Here is an 18,790-nt window from a genome sequence, read left to right on the forward strand (position 1 = left end):
TTGTCTCCTGCACGTAGCTCAACCAGGGCGGGGAATTGAGCCTGCAACCTAGGTACATGCCCTTGACTGGAATCGAACCCGACACCCTTCAGTTGGCAGAACAATGCTCTGTCCACTGAGCCAAACCAGCTAGGGCTCTCTCAGTTATTCTTTTTTGGGGGTCAGTTTTAAAAATGTAAATACATACTTCCTGGCACATGATTGATACTCCATAAGAGTTTCATGGTGAGTGGGAGTGTAGGTTAACACAATATTTTTGAAGGGTAATTAAGAAGTATCTATCAAATCTTTAAGTTTGCATATCCTTCATTCCAGAAATTCTACTTCTAGGAATTTAGACATAGTTGTATATATGTTTAAGGATGTTTAGATTGCAGCCTGCCTGTAATGGAGGATTAAAAAAGCTGCAAACAACTAAAAGTCCACCAGTTATATAAATAATGGTACAAACTTACAATCAGTAGAATACTATGCAACCTTAAAAAAATAGATTTACACATATATTTTTGGGGAAATTATAAAAATTTGATAGTTAGATTGTAGAATAGATGTAGTATGCTGTGTTTATCTAAAATAAAGGGTATCTATATTTGAACTAATAAATATTTATATACACTAGACTAGACAATAAGTGTGAATGTAAGCGCTTGGAAAATGTGTGGAAGGACCGCGCTGGGAACTAACTGGGCAGGGGCGACTTAACTTTTCACTGCATAGGCTGCAGCATTGAACTCTGCAGGGTCTGTACATGAACTCATGGACCTGTGCTACCGGCCGCCGGCTAAGGAGGGCGCCACAGCCCCTACTAGAGTCCTGTTTACTGATCCCGCCTCTCATTCATCCTGCGCGTGACGTCATCGTCACGGGCGGCGGCGCGTGCGCGTTAGGCAGGAGCCTGGTGGGAGGCGCGTGCGCGTTAGCCAGGAGCCTGGTGGGCGGTGCGTGCGCAGTGTCCGTGTAGGAGCTTCCGGTGGAGGACCTTGTTTTGGCTCCACGAAGTTGGGCTGGCGACGTGGGCGCTCTTGGCTTCGGGCGGGCGGTCTCTCGGGGTCCACATGAGCCAATGGCATCGTGCCCACAGCCGCTGGGGCCGGGGACGCGCCTCTTCTGGACGTTCGTCGGCCAAGAAGAAGGGCGGGAACCACATCCCCGAAAGGTAAGGTGGCTTGGCCCCTGGGCGTGGCCCTTCCAGCCCCCAGACCCCGGCCTGGGCTTCGTCTCTCCGGTCTCTGCCATCAGTCTGGCCGCGCGCTCGGCCGGTCCGCCCTTTGCCGAAGGCCCTGATCCTGTAGCTGCCCCGCCCACAGGAGCTGCATGGGACCATCTGCGTTTCTGACTTTTCCATCCTTGAGAAAGCCAGGTCCTGCCAAGAGAGGGGTGGTGGTGAGGTTATCTGTAATACGCTCAATAAAAATAAATTAAAAATAAAAAGGCAAAAATATAAAAAAGCGAGGCCTGGCCATTGCCCTTCGGGGAAAATGCAGAGGGACTGCTTTTAAAGATGGGACTGTCGCCGAAACCGGTTTGGCTCGGTGGATAGAGCGTCGGCCTGCGGACTGAAGGGTCCCAGGTTCGATTCCGGTCAAGGGCATGTACCTGGGTTGCGGGCACATCCCCAAGTGGGAGATGTGCAGGAGGCAGCTGATCGATGTTTCTCTCTCATCGATGTTTCTAACTATCTCTCTCCCTTCCTCTCAGTAAAAAAATCAATTAAAAAAAAAAAAAAAACCTTTCCTTTAAGAAAAAAAAAAAAAAGATGGGACTGTCAGTTTTGGGGACACCCATTTATTACCAAAATAGAGTCCCCCTTAATTCCCGAAGTTGTGGCATTTTAAAATGTATTGACTACGAAAATTGGGGAAGAAACCCACCAGTACCGCTGAACTTTTCATGGAAAAAGTTGGTTTGTATTGTTTTAACCGAAAAAGGCCACACCGTTGCTTCCTAACGGCTCATTTGAGTGATCTTTTTCTCTAAGTTCAAATTATTAATGTGGATCCTTTGCTTATTGCTTATTTCCTTTTAAAAAATATTTTTATTGATTTCAGAGAGGAAGGGAAAGGAAGAGAGGAATAGAAACATCAATGATGAGAATCACTGATCTGCTGCTTCCTGCTCGCCCCCAACCGTGACCTGGTTCATAGGCTGAGGGCCAGTGAACCCTTCTTTATTCCTCCAGACCTTCCTTCCTCCACCTCGTGCCTCTTTACGGCCTCTTGGTTTTGTCTCCCGGAAGCTTTTTGACTTCCAGCTTCTCCTCCAGCATCTTACACAGATTGCAACTTGCCAGACGGATTGCAGTTAGGTCCTTCCTAGTGCATGTATATCCATCTCTTGTTTCCTTCCAGTCAGTCCATTCTTCCCATAACAGATCTTTTTAGTGGGCAAATTGGACCATAGCTCATAAATATCCCTCAAAACATCAGTCACTGAGCCTCTCAGCTGGTGTGCCTCATGGTTGAGCGTCTGCCTATGAACCTGGAGGTCAGGCCATGTGCCGGGGTGTGGGCTCGATCCCAGGTGTGGGATATGGGAGCAACCGATTGGTATTCTCTCTAATCATTGATGTTTTTCCCTCCCTCTCTAAAATCAATAAAAAATATATATATATTTTGCCAAAACCGGTTTGGCTCAGTGGATAGAGCGTCCGCCTGCGGACTGAAAGGTCCCAGGTTCGATTCCGGTCAAGGGCATGTACCTGGGTTGCGGGCACATCTCCAGTGGGGGATGTGCAGGAGGCAGCTGATCGATGTTTCTCTCTTATCGATGTTTCTGACTCTATCTCTCTCCCTTCCTCTCTGTAAAAAATCAATAAAATATATTTAAAATTATATATATATATATATATATATATATATATATATTTTAAAAAGAGTAAAAAACTCTTTATCTCGGCCTTTAAGACTCTGTACGCTGTACTATCTAGAACCCAACCTGATTCTCCAGCCTCAACTTGTACAACTTCTGCCCTCACTTCCAATGCTTCAGACACACCAAATCAACCTTAGTTCATTCTAACTCATCCGACAGAAGTCAGCTCAAATGTTACTTCTCACTGTGACTCCTAGCCTCATTAAGCACAGCTCAGTGTCACCGTTCTATGGGGTTTTCTTTTTACCGTATGAACTGGAAGTTCCCTGCCGATCCAATAATGATGGCATCAGTTGTGTGAGGACTAAAAATGAACTGTGAAGTGAAAGAATTGAGTTTAAACTATTTCAGTTAACATCTGTGTATTTATGCCACCTTAGTATTCAGGACCAGGCTAGGTTTGATCGGGGATATAGAAGTCCTGGCCATCTCTGGTGTTAGGCATTCCTATTTGTTGAGACCTTTGCACTGTTTGTTGCCTTGTACGTGTTTTCAAGATGGGGAAACAGGAAGAGGGGAAGTACAGGTAACTTGGTGCGGGTGACTAAGTGGAGCAGCAGAGCAAAGAGAAGAGGGGACTGAGGAGTCCTCAGTGTGTGCTGGGAGAAAGGCTGAGAGAATTTGGCTAACACAAATGTATTAACAGGTGGCAAGACTATCTCCCTGTTGGACGGAGGATGCCTGGGACTCCAACGTTGCTTTCAAACTTCCTTTAAAAAAGGTAAGCAAAAATTAATTCAATATTCCTTTATAAATTTGAATTCACCATGTAGAACAGTGATTCTCTATCCCATCACACTCCATTTTCTCTTTTTATATCACATACTTTGTATTTTGCCTTTTACTGTCCTGAAATGAAATTCATAGGTAAATACAACCTACTTCCATACTTAGTTTTAAAGAAAAAAAAATCATTGTAATGCTCTATTATACAAGGAAAAAATAAAAGAATTTATAATTAAGTAGTGTATATTGTATACATTAATGCTATTGACTTCTTACAGTGGAAGATGAGGATTTAGCTTTTTCACACCCACGACACACATACTTCTGTTACCTCATCCTTTTAGTATAGTTGTTCCCCAACTTTTCGTTAAATCAGAAATTCTAAGTTCAAGTTATGTATGAGATAAATACACAGCTCTGAGCCATAGTGTACATGATTATGTTTCCTTTCTTATACTACTTTTGTCCCCCTCATTCTGGTCTCATTTGTCTGTCTCTTTCCCTATGGACTTAATCACCAATTCTTCCTCCACATCTCTAACACCATTGAACATTTCTGTTAATGTGGCTAGGATGCACACATTTGATTCTATTTTTGTGTGGAATCTTTCCTGGAGCCCTCTTGCCTCCATGGTCACATCACCTTCCCCTCTTGTGTCTGCATCAGATCTCCTTTTGCCTCCATTTGATGTGGGCGCATAAATTGCATTTATGGCCCAGCTCACCCACCTGAAGACCCTTCATTCACAGAGACACTTTTTCTAAGTAAAACAGTAATACTTACAGGTGTCAGGGATGAGCACCTGCTGTCTTTGGCTGGCCATGTCCCAGCCTACTACAGGCATAAATACTCATTAAATGTTGGCACTTAACAAATGGGACTATTTTATTTTGTTTTTATTTTTGCATAGAGGTGAGACACCATGGGCTCTGTGAATCTACAAAGATTGGGAAACTCCAAGTTCGGAGGTTGTCCCAGTAATCCAGGCAGGAAATGATGGAGACTTGGACTATAGTGGAAGTGGAGGAAAATGGTCAGAAGTGGACAAGTCCTTGATACAATGTGAAGGTAAGGCAGATGGAATTTGCTGATGATCTGGATGAATTGATGGAGAGTGTAAGAAAGGAGTCATATGATTTCAAAGATTTCCGGACTGAGCAACTTGGGAAATGGCATTACCATGAATTGAGATGAAGAAAACTGCATGGATCAGTTGTTTGTTTTGTTTGTGTATATGTTTGGCTGGGGAGGAGGGCAGATGGGAGATGCAGTTTTGTACATGTCTAAAAAAGAAGATAAAAGAAGAAGAGAGGGAATGAAAAGGTACACATTCCTGACCAGTGGCTGCCTACAGACTCTCCCCCTGCCCACAGGTTCATTCCCCTCTCATGGTGGCCAAATGTCCCTCTACCCATGAGCTTTTCAGGTAGCTGTGTTTTGCCTTCTTATTCAAACCATGATCCGAGCAAATACAAGCATGAGGTGCCACCTTAGACAGAAGAGACTCAGAAAGCCTTGTCTGACCCAGAGTTCTACGAGGGTAGGGCAGATGGGCTCTGCAGCTCTGCTTTGGGGGACTGATAATTTCAGGGCTGTCAGATTTAAAATAATCATGTCAAAGGATGAGCAGATTTTAAGGAAGATAGAGGCAGTGGCATTGCTTTTTAATTTCCCCAAACCCTCTGATGGCATTAGATAAATCCAAACTAAACGCCCATGGGTAGCATTTACCAGGAAAGTAGAAGCCCCAAAGTAAGAGGGTGGAGCAGACAACCACCAGCGGGCACAGACCTGCCTGGTCTCAGCATCGCACCAGAGGGAGTGTCCGACAGGAGGAAGCATCTGATGGGCGTGAGCACAGGAGGCCTTCACAGTGCCAGCAGTCATCACCTGAGAGCACTGCGGGCCAAGCTGAGAACAGCAGCTGAGACTGGGAGGGGCTTTTTCCAGTCCCAACGTCAGTAAATACTTTGGGGAGATTCAAAAACTGGCCTGCTCCCTCCATCTTTATGAAGTCCTGCTCTGACATTTGACATCATTATATTAATTTTAGATGGTAGTGATGGTTGCACAATATAATGAATGTACTTACTGTGACTGAATTGTATGGTTAAAATGGTAAATTGTGTGTTAGTGTTATACATATTTTACTGTTGTAAGGAAAGATGAAAGAACTACATAAATCAGCACTAGGTAAAATGATAGAACTCAACAGAATCAACAATAAAAAATTTTCGGGCCCTGACCGGTTTGGCTCAGTGGATAGACCAGCGGTGGGCACACTTTTTGACTCGAGGGCCACAATGGGTTCTTAAACTGGACCGGAGGGCCGGAACAAAAGCATGGATGGAGTGTTTGTGTGAACTGATATAAATTCAAAGTAAACATCATTACATAAAAGGGGGTTTTTTTTTTAGTTTTATTCATTTCAAACGGGCCAGATCCGGCCCGCGGGCCGTAGTTTGCTCAAGGGTCCCAGGTTCGATTCCGGTCAAGGGCATGTACCTTGGTTGCAGGCACACCCCCAGTGGGGAGTGTGCAGGAGGCAGCTGATCGATGTTTCTCTCTCATCGATGTTTCTATCTCTCTATCCCTCTCCCTTCCTCTCTGTAAAAAATCAATAAAATATATTTTTTTTAAAAAAAATTTTTTTCAGAAATAAAAATAAGAGTGTATGATCAAAATGGATAATGCCTTAAAGGAAACATGAGAAAAGAGTAACATTTTTAAAAATCAAAAAGAAGCCGAAACCGGTTTGGCTCAGTGGATAGAGCGTCAGCCTGCAGACTGAAGGGTCCCAGGTTCGATTCTGGTCAAGGGCATGTACCTCGGTTGCGGGCACATACCTAGTAGGGAGTGTGCAGGAGACAGCTGATCGATGTTTCTCTCTCATCGATATTTCTAACTCTATCTCTCTCCCTTCCTCTCTGTAAAAAATCAATAAAATATATTTAAAAAAAATAAAAAATCAAAATCAAAAAGAAGATAAAAGGAACTAGAGAAACGACTAATATAAAAATAAGCCTCAGTAAAGCAGGACAGTACTGAAGAGTAATACAAAGACATATGAAGATTTATTATACCATAAAAGTGACATTTCAGATTAGTGGGACAGACTCATCAATAAATTATTCATATATGTTGGAGTGTAAATAATTCCTTTAGAAGGATTCACAGCATGGCAAAGTAATGTCTTTAAGGGGGGAGAGAAATTAGTGGATGGGGAACTTCAGGAAAAGGGTGGATTTTCTGAGTACCCTTTGTACCTTTCTAAAGTAATACGATATGAATCTACCTCTGAAGTGTGACTGCTTGAGTCCAACCACAGCTCTCCCAATTGCTAGCTCTTCATCTTGGGCAAATACTTGATACTCTTCAAACCTATCTTTTTTTTTGTGAAATGGGGTGAATAAGTTAGCCTGGTGCTGCCTGGCACAGAATAAACTCTCAATAAATGTAAGATGCTAGTGGAAACAACTCAGATGTCCATCAAGTGTTGAATGGATAAACAAATGTGGTAGAGCCATTCCATAGAATGTTATATAGTCATGAAAAGGAATGAAGTGCTGACTCATGCTACAACAAGATGGACTTCGACAACGTGCTAAATGAAAGAAGCCAGACACAAAGGTCATATATTGTGTTACTTGACATACGTGAAATCTCAAGAAAAGACATCTATCCAGGTAGAAAGCAGATTAGTGGTTGCCAGGGCCTGGAGGGAGGAGGAAACAAGGAGTGACTGCTAATGGATAGGAGGGTTTCTTTTTGGGCTGATGAATGTGTTTTGGGTTCGATAATAGTGATGGTTGCACAAGCTTGTGAATGTACTAAAAGTCACTGAATTTACAGTTTAAAACTGAATTTTATATAAAGTATGTAAATTATATCTCAAAATTAATTTTTAATGCAAATTAACAAATTACCCATGGTAATGATCACCGTCTCCTTGCCCTTCTTCATTCTCTTTCCTGGCCCCTGCCCTCCCAAACCCTCAGTTCCTCCGGCTGCGAACCCTTTGAACTGACTCCTGCATCCTACGGCTGTTCCAGTGGCAAACCAGTGCACAGGCGCACCTGTTACTCTCGCTTCCTGGAAATTCACTCTTCCAATGGATTATTCTCCTTCGCTTCACTTGATGGAGGTGTTTAGACAAGGCAGCACGCGTGGCCCCGGTCATGGAGAAGGCCCTGGCTAGCCCCTCAAGTAAATACTTAGGCTTCTCCTCAAGTTTGATCTCTTCCACTACTAACTTCCAGATGCTGTGCTCTGAAAGCATGGTTGGGTACCTAGAGACACTTGCAAATACTAAGGACTTTGGAGAAAAGCCTCCAATCTAGACTTTGCTCTACCACATGCAATGTGACCTCAGCCCATTGCTGAACCTCACGACTAAAGTAGCACAGTGATACTGGCCTTGAATGTTGTCCATTAGTGGGTGTGGCACATAGGTGTTGAGTAAGTGGGGATTTATATCTCACAGCGTTCTGGGTGGGCCTCCTCCTGCCGTAGTTTACTTGGCTAGTTATAAGCTGCCTCCAGGATAACTCTCAGCCCTTGCCACTCAATCTGGTAGGTTCCACTGATTTGTACTTACCTCTCAACTACAATCATACATGGTAAGGCAACCCAGACCTTTGGGAAATGTACCAACAATGTGTTTTCTAAAATACTTATCTGGTGGGCATGAGACCTAAGACCGGCCTCCACGAGAGACTTTTTCTATTTCTCCTGATCAGTCTAGACTCATCCACCATTTTCAACTCTGTTCAGATTTTATCTTTTTAACCCTAACCCCAGACCCTGCATCTCACTTCTACCATCCCCCACCTGCTGCTCCTTTTTATAAATTCATCTCTCCCCTTTTAGCCTTTGTGGCCATAGACAAAGTTCTTTCTATTTCCTCAGTTCTTACCCCTTGTCCCTCATTTGCCCATCCAACTAGCAATTCTTTTGTTCTCATGCAGCTTTTGATCCACACCCCCACCAAAGAAAACCACAGTTAACAGCATCTCAAAACTCAAAAGGCTTCTTTATTACTTATCTATGAATTCCACTACATTTATTTATTCAATTTTGTTAAGATTTAAAATATACCAGAATAGAGAAATTTATATCTATCTACCTATGGGAAAACAGTAGGTATCCAACGAGGCACCAACACTCCTAGCACCTCTTATTTTGCATAGCCATAGTATCGAGAAATTTCCATTTCTTTCTCTCTCTCAATGAAATATTGCACTTTGCCCAGCGAGGTGAATTTGGCAGCATTCTCCCGCTCAAGTTGAGCTTTCCTCTTCATAGCCTCCCTCTCTGGCCTCTGCTCCTTTGTGATGGGCGTTGACATTACTGGCCCAGAAATATCAGGTTTCCTCCATGGAATTCGCTGATAGGCAAAATCGTGGAGAAGCCATTGGTTTTGAGGTTTGGGTGGGGTCCAGGGCTTGTTCACCGTAGTGCGAACCGGCTCCCGCTGGAAAGAAGTGCAAGTTGATGTTTTGCAGGGCACAGGTCTAGAAGCATCACACTGAGGGACACTAGGCTGGGTAGGGTTGGTCCAACCTGGTCGGACTGAATTGGTTGAAATAGGTTTAGCAGGACCTGGCAAAGATGCAGGAGTTGGCTGGGATGAATTCACTGCAGTAAGTTGAGCTGAATTAGGACCAGGCTCAACAGGGTTGGTCAAATCTGGTTGGACTGGGTTCATCAAAACTGGCTGAGCTGGTCTGGCCGGACCTCTCATAGATGCTGGGGTTGGCTGGGATGAATTGACTGCAGCATGTTGAGCTGAGTTAGAGCCAGGCTGATCAGAATTGTTTGAAATTGGCAGAGCTGGTCTGGCAGGACCCATCATAGATGCAGACATTGGCTGGGATGAATTGACTGCAGTAGGTTGAGCTGACTTAGAACCAGGCTGGGCACGGTTAGCCCCAGCAGGCCGGCGTGATGCCAGGGACAGTGGCCTGCGAGGAACAGGTCGAGCTTGGGGCTTGTCCAAAGTTGGAAAAATCAAAGGTACCAACTTGACCTTCCCAGGAGGTGGCAGCTCGTATTCAGATGGAGATGAACACTCCTTGTCAGCACTGCCATCTGGTTTCTGACGTTTGACTGGAGCTTTCTCAGGACCTTTGCCCTCACGAGGCTTATCCAGCCATTGTCTGGTAGCTAGGGATGGCTGCGGGCCTTTGGGGTTGCTTGAGTGTCCCAGGGCCCGGGAGGAAGAGAGTTCAGTTTTCTTATCACTCTTCTTCCCCAGGGCATGAAAAACCTGCACAGACTCCAGCATATGCATACCCAGGGAGCTTCGGGGCTTTTTGAAGGTCTCTTGGGTCAGCTCAGGGTGGTATTTCTTCCGTTTCATCTTCGGAATGTTTGGCTTCTCCTCTGCCTTGACTTTGTTCCCTGACTGCTTACGCTCTTCAGTTTTCTTGGGGTTGTTTTCTCTGGTTCTTTTGGCCCTTTCTTGCCCATGGCTCTTGGTTTTGCTGGTCCTGCTGGGGGCAGCTTTCTGAGGTTTGTTAGAATTCTTGGCCCTGTTTTCAGGAGCCCTGTCACTGGCTGCAGCATTTGAAACAGCCAATTCTCCCACGAACATGCCATCTGGGCTCTCAGGCTGGATTTTGACTATGGGATCACCATTGATGAGCTCAGGGGCTTCATGTTTATTCTTCCCGGCTTGATCAGAGGGAGCATTAATGACACTTGTTTTCTGCACCTTGTTCAAATTGATGGCTCTGGTATCTTTGGTTTGGATCACCTTGGGACCTTGGGATTGATCAAGTTCATCCAAGGAATTTAGGACCACTGGAAGGTGAATATCCTCCACCAGTGTAGCGATGTCTGCAAAGCCATCATTGGATTCAGTCCCATTTTCAAGTGTCCCTTGGTCCTTAAGGGTCAGGCTGTTCTTTCCCAGACCAGCGTTTTCACAACCAGGCTGCTCCTCCTGGCCAAGGGGATCAAAGCAGGCCAGGAGCTGGGGAATGGCGGGGATTTCTAAAGGGAGCAGTGGAGGATCTTGGTTTTCTGTTGGGATCTGGTAAGCATCCAGAGGCTTTGAAAGCATGGTTTCCATATCCTCCAAATTCCTATTCTCTTTCTGTTCCTGGCTTGGAGCTGGAGGCAGTGCCAGGTAAATACTAGGACTCTGGACTGGAGCTGCCATTGAAATGTCCCCAAGCTCAGGTGGTGGGTTGCTGTCAAGCATCTGGATATTGCTGCCACCACAAGACTTGGGGATTTCTGGGGTTTGTGGTAGACAAAATGTTTGGCTTAGAGGTTGCAATCCGAGGGAAGTCTTCATCCCCAGGGGAGTCTCCATCACTACAAACGAATCAAGGAGAAGCCAGTCAGTCCCTGGGCACCACCCATGGGTGCTCCCCTGTCACCACCAATGCAGCAACCATGCTCCTTCCAACAATGGGAAAGGCATTCCTACCAGCTTTTCCTAAGGATCATGGACAGCTCCCTGTGCTATGAGAAAGGAGACAACTGTTCTAGTTCTCACTGGGGATCATTGATGTCATTGTTTCATGGTATTCTGTGTATTTGACAGGGTTGTGATAAATAAAAAGTAAGTGACTTTAAATGTTTTACAAAGCTAGCATTGTACATATGGAATCCTTTTAGTTCTCTCCCCTTTCCTGAGGAAATAAGACTTCACACAATGGAGTAGGGGAGGGAATGGAGCTCTTCCTGATGAAACACATAAGCAAGGGCAGATTTCTAGCCTGCTTGCTTTGGACAAGATCATGGAACACAAGGTCTTAAAACCTGGCATGAATTAAGAAGTGAGGGAAAGTTAAACTACCACTATTGCAGTAAGAGTTCTGAAATTCTTTCTAAAGACACCGAAGCAATAAATCAAGAGAGTCCATGAAACTGTTGTAGTAGAGGGGGCCGAGTAGGTAAGGGAGTGAATAGTGTGGGACCCCTTTGTATGCTCTTCAGTTCTCATACATGGCCAATCCAGGGTCCACCTTCCCATCTCTATGAGGTGTTCCCATAGAGTCTGAAATGGGGAGCACTGACTGAGGGTGGCAGTTACAAAGTCACAGGACTTAAAGTCTACCTGTCTGTGGACGCACCACTTCCCAGGTGCAGATTGACCCGAGTTTTTAATGGTGACCCCGTTGCTCTTCCTTCTTGCTGTTTGAACTCACCTTGAAAACGTGTCTCTGTGATGGGTTGAGCAGGCACCGAGTAGTAGATTGCAGGGGTGGAGGCCGGTGGTATCATATGTGTGGGCTGGACCTCCTTCAGTACCATGACCATTTCTGGTTGAGGGGCAGAGGCCCTGCTCTCTGTGTAAGACACAGAGCCATAGGATTGCAGGTAGGGGCCACGTTCTGCAGAGAGCAGAGGCCCCAGTGTGCCTTGATTGTAGTAATAGAGCTGACTTCCTTCCTGGTAGGGAAGTGACAAGCTCTGTCCCTGATTTGGAATCTGAGATGATGCCCCGTGAACAAGACTGGCAGAAAGTGATGGATACAGAGGGACCATGTTAGTGGCATCTGAGGTTTTATTGTACTGGGATGCCATCGACATGGAAGAAACAGCTGTGTCCTGGTCAATGACAGTCACCGTGAAGTCTCGGATGGATGAGGACTTCTGTTCAGTGCCTCCTGTGAGCACCCACTCAAAAATACCAGGATTGGAAGCAGCTGGAGTGGAGATCTGGCTCTGGCCAGGAACTCCAGACAACATAGTTGTGCTAGAATGTTGGTAAAGGTAGGCACTACCCATGAGAGGTTGGAAAGAGGTGCCAGAGGCTGATGGTAGGAGCCATGCTGATGTGACGGCTGGAGCAGAGACTCTGGGGAGACTGCAGACTCGTCCTGTGAGGGAGGCTGCAGTGCTCCCCACAGGAAGAGAGAGCTGCAGAGACTTTGAAGTTCCAAGTAAAGGTGGATTTTGGAAATTCTCTGTGGGGAACAAAGAGGGTGGTGAAAAAATCAAAGGGATTCACCATGTTTGAAGAATAGCATCATCTTAAGATTAACACCAATACTCACTGAGGTGTCAAAAATCAAACAGCTTATGCTGGTTGTAAGTCCTGAGACAGGACTTACACAAGGTCTTAAAAGCTGGCATGAATTAAGAAGTGAGGGAAAGTTAAACTACCACTATCGCAGTAAGAGTTCTGAAATTCTTTCTAAAGACACTGAAGCAATAAATCAAGAGAGTCCATGAAACTGTTGTAGTAAAGGGGGACTAGTAGAAGAGTTTGCTACTCTTCTGTATTAACTGCCTGTGTGCCCAATGTGAGCAAAAATGTGCAAGAGAACCAAGTGGTTAATACATTCTCTATGGTAGAGGCAACCACTCTCCACCCTATCTTTCCCTGGAGCCTCTACTAGTATTGATTTGTGTGCTCTTTCCTAGTATCGAAGCATTTTAGAACCAGGATTCTTTAGAGACCCTGAGTTCTAACATTCTCATTGTATGAGTGTGGAAACTGAAGCTCAGAGAGGCCAGGTAGACTTGTTCAAGTTCTCTCATTGTGCTAGTATTATTACTGTGTTACATAACCTAAGTATCCTGACTCCATTGCCAGAGCTCGGCTCTGAGCATTAAACTGCCACAAACTGGGAGCAATGGGGCTTCTAGTATAGATGTGGGGTTTTACCCATGGAAAACAGTACAGCTATTGCCGCTGTAATCTTCAGTGCCTCATGTTGCCTGAAAGTTCACATGCTATTCCTGGAACTCACATGTAACTCAGTGCAGTTGGTAAATTTGAAGTGTCATTCTTACCCTCTTCAAGCCTGGTTTCTGATCCTACCTCAAAATGGCCATGGGGGAGTGAGTTTCTCAAGAAGTGCTTTTTGAAAGAAAAACATTATTGAAACTGTCCAGGTTTTGAGTTACTCATCCATAAAGTCATTATAGTAAGAGTAACAATAATAATGTATACATGAGTAAGTGTTATATTACACTAGAGGCCCAGTACACAAAATTTGTGCAATCTGGAGGCCCCTCAGCCTGGCCTGCACCCTCTTGCAGTCCAGGAGCCCTTGGGGGATGTCCAACTGATGGCTTAAGCCATCAGTCGGCCAACCTTAGTGCTGCCACGAAGGCGGGAGAGGCTCCCACCACTGCACTCAGCTCAGGGCTCCTGGCTGAGCAGCATTTCCCCTGTGGGAACGCACTGACCACCAGGGAGCAGCTCCTGTGTTGAGCGTCTGCCCCCTGGTGGTCAGTGTGCGTCATACCAAGGGTCCTTCCACTGTTCGGTTGATTTGCATATTAGCCTTTTATTATATAGGATATGATTTATATGGAAGAAAATTTAAGTTATGGAAAGACAAAGAGAAAAATCATGAATAATATATATCACATAACTAAAAATATATATAAACATTAATGAAAATGGGGGCACATAGCAAAAATCAAACCATAAAAATTTGCTAATAAATGATGTTCTACTTTATACACACGTTATAAAAGTGAATATTGCCTATGCTGTTTTAGTGAATACTATTAACCAAAGAACAGCCCACAATACAAGATGATTTTGAAAAAATTTCTAGCCATGTGGAGAGAGAAGATATATCAGTAAAAACTGCATAACAAGCCATAAATGTGGATGTATAAGTAGCCCCAATATATGTAGACAGATATTTCTGTAAAAATTGTTATAAATCAGAGCAAAAAGAATTCCATTAATGTGATTATTCATGTTTTTTCTGAATATTACCCAGCAAGTAACAGATAGTAAGTCTAGTAGAAATATATATTTCAATTAATATAACCACATGACAAACAGAAAAAAACACTTAAAAGAGTATCCTGAAAATTTATGTTTATCTTAAAACCTAGATTTTAATCATCTTCAACATCCAGAAAAGTCTTAAAAGCCATCATCACTAGACTTTAATTAAATAAAAATTTACTGTAGGAATTGTCAAGAGACCCCACAAGATTGGTTTTAGATAAATGTGAAGTTAGAGATGTGGGGTTTGACCTTTTCTTTTCCTTCTTAGGTAGCTAAGATCTAAGGGAGATGGTGGCTGTTTCTCAGTGTGGAACATACTTATCACACAAAGGAATTAGTCTTTCTGATTCAGGTTAGGACATATCAATTTTTAATCTTAATTTTATTTTTAAGTGACAAAAAAACATCTACATAGTTTAAATATCAAAATGAAGTGAAACAGTGAAAATTATGTTTTCCTCCAGCCCCCTAGATAACCACCTTCATTAATTTCTTGCTTACAGGAACCATAATTTCTAAAACACATGTTTTTAAACGTTGATACTCAAAACTGTCATCTGTGTGTGCAGAGAGGCAATAGAAAAACACAGACAACGGAATGTGACTTTGCTGATAAGCTGCTGCTCTGCCTACTGATACCCTATTCCAGCCTTACTTTCCTTCCTAGTCTATTAATGTAAGCACTGACTAAAATCAACTTTATTTTGCTCTACTCTGAGCAGATTTCACCCTACGCTCTCTGCTTTAATTTAAAATTCTTGGTTGCCTTCCACATTCCATTGCAAAACTACCCCTTTTTGCTCTTGAGAGCTCTTCCATGCCCTCCTGCTTCATTCATATAGTTTCCCTTCCTTCATGCTTATGTGCCACCCCCACCCCCCTTGGTTCCTGTGGGCCTTTCCTGATGAAAACAATCCTAAACTTTCTTACATTTAAATACTTGCCTCACTATAGCCTAGTACTCTTCATCTTCTCTTCCTATTTTCCCCTTTCACCTAGTTTGGATAGAAAACTCCAAAAATAGGTGAATATTACTTTTTGAACTGCACTAAACTGAAAATACTAAGTTGAAACATTAGTGATGAGAGATCCTTATACTAGAGCCTATATGTATATATATATACACACTCTGTGTTTCTATTGAAACGCATTCCAGAAGTCTTGATTTTATTTTCTATATGAGTGTCTTTAAAACTCAACATTAGAAAAGAAAGGGAATAGAGAGAGCAACCAATCTGAAATCCTAATGTAGCAGATGAGAGATGAACAGATTTTGTGAGTCAATGACTTGTCCCAAGTCACATAGCTAGTAAGTATCAAAATCAAAAGTGAAATTAGGTCTCTGGATTTCTAGATCAATACTTCCCTTCTTTATGCTATTTTGAGTCTACTGCTAACTTTAGGGGCAAGAATATCTAATGAGAAACTTTTAAAAGTTTCTTTCCTTACCTGACATGGTCAGAGAAGAAGAGGAAATTTTATTAATTGTAGATGCAAGGGATGAGGATGTCTGAGTGGGTGAAGCGAACGAGCGCTTGTTTCCAGTACGAAGGTTACTGGTCACACTGTCACTGGATACTGGTCATTGGTCAGTTGCGATGATCCAAATGTATTTACTGACAACTCCATGGAAACCCCAAGATTCTGCCAGGTGGTGGTAGGTTTGGTGGGAGAATGATGTCACAAAGCAGGCAGTTTAAAGGGATGCGAGGGCCAATAGGGAGGTCGGATCCCCAACAAGATGACAAGATTGGATGGAAGGAGCAGTAGGGGAGCTAAACCAACCCCTAAGTGGCTGGGCTCCGGGGTAGATGTGCTCATTGACAAGACAGATGGGATAGTCTCACTTTCCCCAGGTTCGGGTGTTAGGGAAATAATCTCAGTATTTCTTAAAGACATCCATTAATATAATTAACTAGTACTTTTATTCTCTATATTATGTTGTATGACATGTATTTATCACTATATATATATTTACTATCCTGAGAGAGAACAGAAAGGGTTATCTAGGTTGCACCATTGCAATTGTGCAGAAATTGTATCTGTCCATCTACTAGTAACTAGTGAATTTACTGCAACTTTGGGGAGCAAAGGGAGGAATTAAAGAGCTCTTTTGCCCCCTGGCTGTTTTGGCTCAGTGGTTAGAGCATCAGCCCTCAGACCAAAGGGTCATGGGTTGTATTGCCAGTCAAGGGCACATACCTCAGTTGCAGATTCGCTCCTTGCCCCTCAGTGGGGCCACATGAAGGAGGCAACCAGTTAGTGTGTCTCTCTGAAATCGGTATTTCTCTATCTCCATCCCCCTCCCTTCCCTTTCACTCTCTCACAATCAATGGAAAAGAATATCCTCAGGTGAGGATTTGGGACTGGCGGGTAGGGGGGTGGCGGGGGCGGAGATCTTTTGCGACTTGGTTCAAGAGTAAAATGAAGTTTGTTGAGTGCATGTTGTGGAGAATGATGTGGTCCAAGGCTCTTCTCTTTTAGTTTCTTCTTGAATCCTACCTTCCTTGGGCTGGGCTGGGACAGGCCAGATTGGACTTGCATCTCTCTTCTCTCCCTTTCTTCTTCTTCTTCATTGTAGGCAGTGTTTCTAGACAAGCTTTGTTCTTGCATTCTTACACTCACGGCAGTTACTTTCTGTCAACTTCCAGCAGCAGCAGGCGTCTTCTTTTCAGTGTCTGATGCGTCCCAAAATGGACTCTGCCCATTAGAGGCAGATACCAAAGAGCTAGGAGTCAGCTGACTGCAAACCTTTCCTCTTCTAGCCTTTGGTTGCAGTTCTTCTGCCCATAATCTGATCCCTCTGGTTCCTTGGGCTTCGTAGGCTTTCTGCCATCCTGCATTTTTATACATGAGAGGCATTCACGATATTTCCCCTTTCCTTCTCACATAAAGTGTATCCAGTGTGGCAGTTACTGTAGTCTCCTCCCCCTTGCAAACAGCCACTGTAGAATTTTGGGCCTCTAGGATTCTCTGTCTGCCATGCTTGGGTGCAAGGCCAGGCAGAAATGAAGAGGAGAATAAAGACAGGGGACATGCATGAGGAATAGGGAACAGGCAATGTGAAAGTATACAGAGCAAGAGTTCTGTCCACCAGAGAGAATAATCCTAAATATATTTTTGTTTTTGTCACTTGTATCATTCAGTGGTTATGTTTGTAAAATAGGGATTGTTTTTACGCTCTGTATCAAGCTCTGGTTTTGTCCACAGGGAGTGTGTGAAAAGGGCATTGCGGCGAGTTATACTGCGGCCCTGAGCATAAGGAACAGAGGTGTGCGCTTCGCCTGAGTTGGCCTGGGTTGCCCTTGTTCTCTGCCCCTAGTTAGTGCTTTTCCCACTAACCACTCCTGTGACTCTGAGTTAGGGCTAAGTTGCTAATGACTTATACAGGGCGGGGCAAAAGTAAGTGTACAGTTGTTCATATGAAATAATACAATAATTAGTGAATAATACAAGAGTAATCTCTATTTCGTGTAGTCACAAGTGTAAACCTACTTTTGCCTCACTCTCTATGGAGTAAGCTGGTTTGGGGAAGGAAATCTATGGATCTAGTAATTTTTCTTGATGGTAAGCTTTTAGGGGTGCCTACCTGGGGGCTTTTTTATGCCAATAAGTAGGAAGTGTGTGATGGCAAGAGCCAAGAGACGATATAGCTCATAGATGGAATCTACAGAGACATATTTCATTTATAGGAGTACTTTTCCTTTTATGAGATGAGTGTTTTCAAAGATGGGGGATGATGGGATGATACTTACCTGAGAAGAAATACACTGAGGGGTGTTGCGGTGTAGACATATGGTTTAAACTTATTAAAAAAGTGTTGTTATTCCTCACCCAAGGATAGTGTTTCCATTGATTGTTTTTAGAGAGAGGGAGGAGGCAAGGGAGAGAGAGATCCATGTGAAAGAGACACATCAATTGGTTGCTTTGTATAATTGCACTGACTAGGGGACTGAACCTGCAACTGAGGTACATGGCCCAGACAAGGAATCAAACCTGCAGCCCTGTGGTGTGTGAGTCAATGCTCTAACCACTGAGCAATGCTGGCCAGAGCCTTATAAATTTTTTTCAACATTTTTTCCCCTAAGTTTTAGACCTCATATTGCCAACTTCCATGATACGAATATGTAATGTGAGGCTAACAGTATATGCTAAATATCTATCTGCAAGCCAGACCAGTCTTTTTGTTTGTTTGTTTGTTTTTTATTAATCCTCACCAGAGGGTATTTTTCCATTGATTTTTAGAGAGAGAGTGGAAGAGAGAGGTAGAGACAGAGAGAAACATCGATGTGAGAGAGACACATCGATTAGTTGCCTTCCACACGAGCCCCAACCAGTGCCGGGGGTCGAGTCTGCAACCGAGATACATGCCCTTGACCAGAATTGAACTGGGACCCTTTGGTTTGCAGGCCAACGCTCTATCTACAAGTCAAACCGGCTAGGGCAGACCAGTCTTTTTTTAAAAAAAAATTTCT

General features: G+C 43.8%; 1 protein-coding gene and 1 long non-coding RNA gene across 2 annotated transcripts; one reads left to right on the forward strand and one right to left on the reverse strand.

Moving 5' to 3' along the window:
• Positions 1-940: 940 nt before the first annotated feature.
• On the forward strand, positions 941-5,843 carry LOC118668851. The gene is made up of 3 exons (XR_004971783.1): positions 941-1,156; positions 3,518-3,592; positions 4,509-5,843. It is a non-coding gene; the product is annotated as an uncharacterized LOC118668851 (long non-coding RNA).
• A 2,931-nt stretch (positions 5,844-8,774) lies between these two features.
• LOC118669397 (uncharacterized protein C2orf78-like) lies at positions 8,775-16,891 on the reverse strand. Its single transcript, XM_036335514.1, has 5 exons — positions 16,818-16,891; positions 15,765-15,880; positions 11,761-12,522; positions 9,398-10,921; positions 8,775-9,160 (listed from the first exon to the last, which is right to left on the reverse strand). The coding sequence occupies exons 1-5, from the start codon at positions 16,889-16,891 to the stop codon at positions 8,775-8,777; spliced, it is 2,862 nt and encodes a 953-aa protein (XP_036191407.1).
• Between the last annotated feature and the right edge of the window lie 1,899 nt (positions 16,892-18,790).

This window comes from Myotis myotis, unplaced genomic scaffold (assembly GCF_014108235.1).
Source record: "Myotis myotis isolate mMyoMyo1 unplaced genomic scaffold, mMyoMyo1.p scaffold_m19_p_14, whole genome shotgun sequence".
Lineage (NCBI taxonomy): Eukaryota > Metazoa > Chordata > Mammalia > Chiroptera > Vespertilionidae > Myotis > Myotis myotis.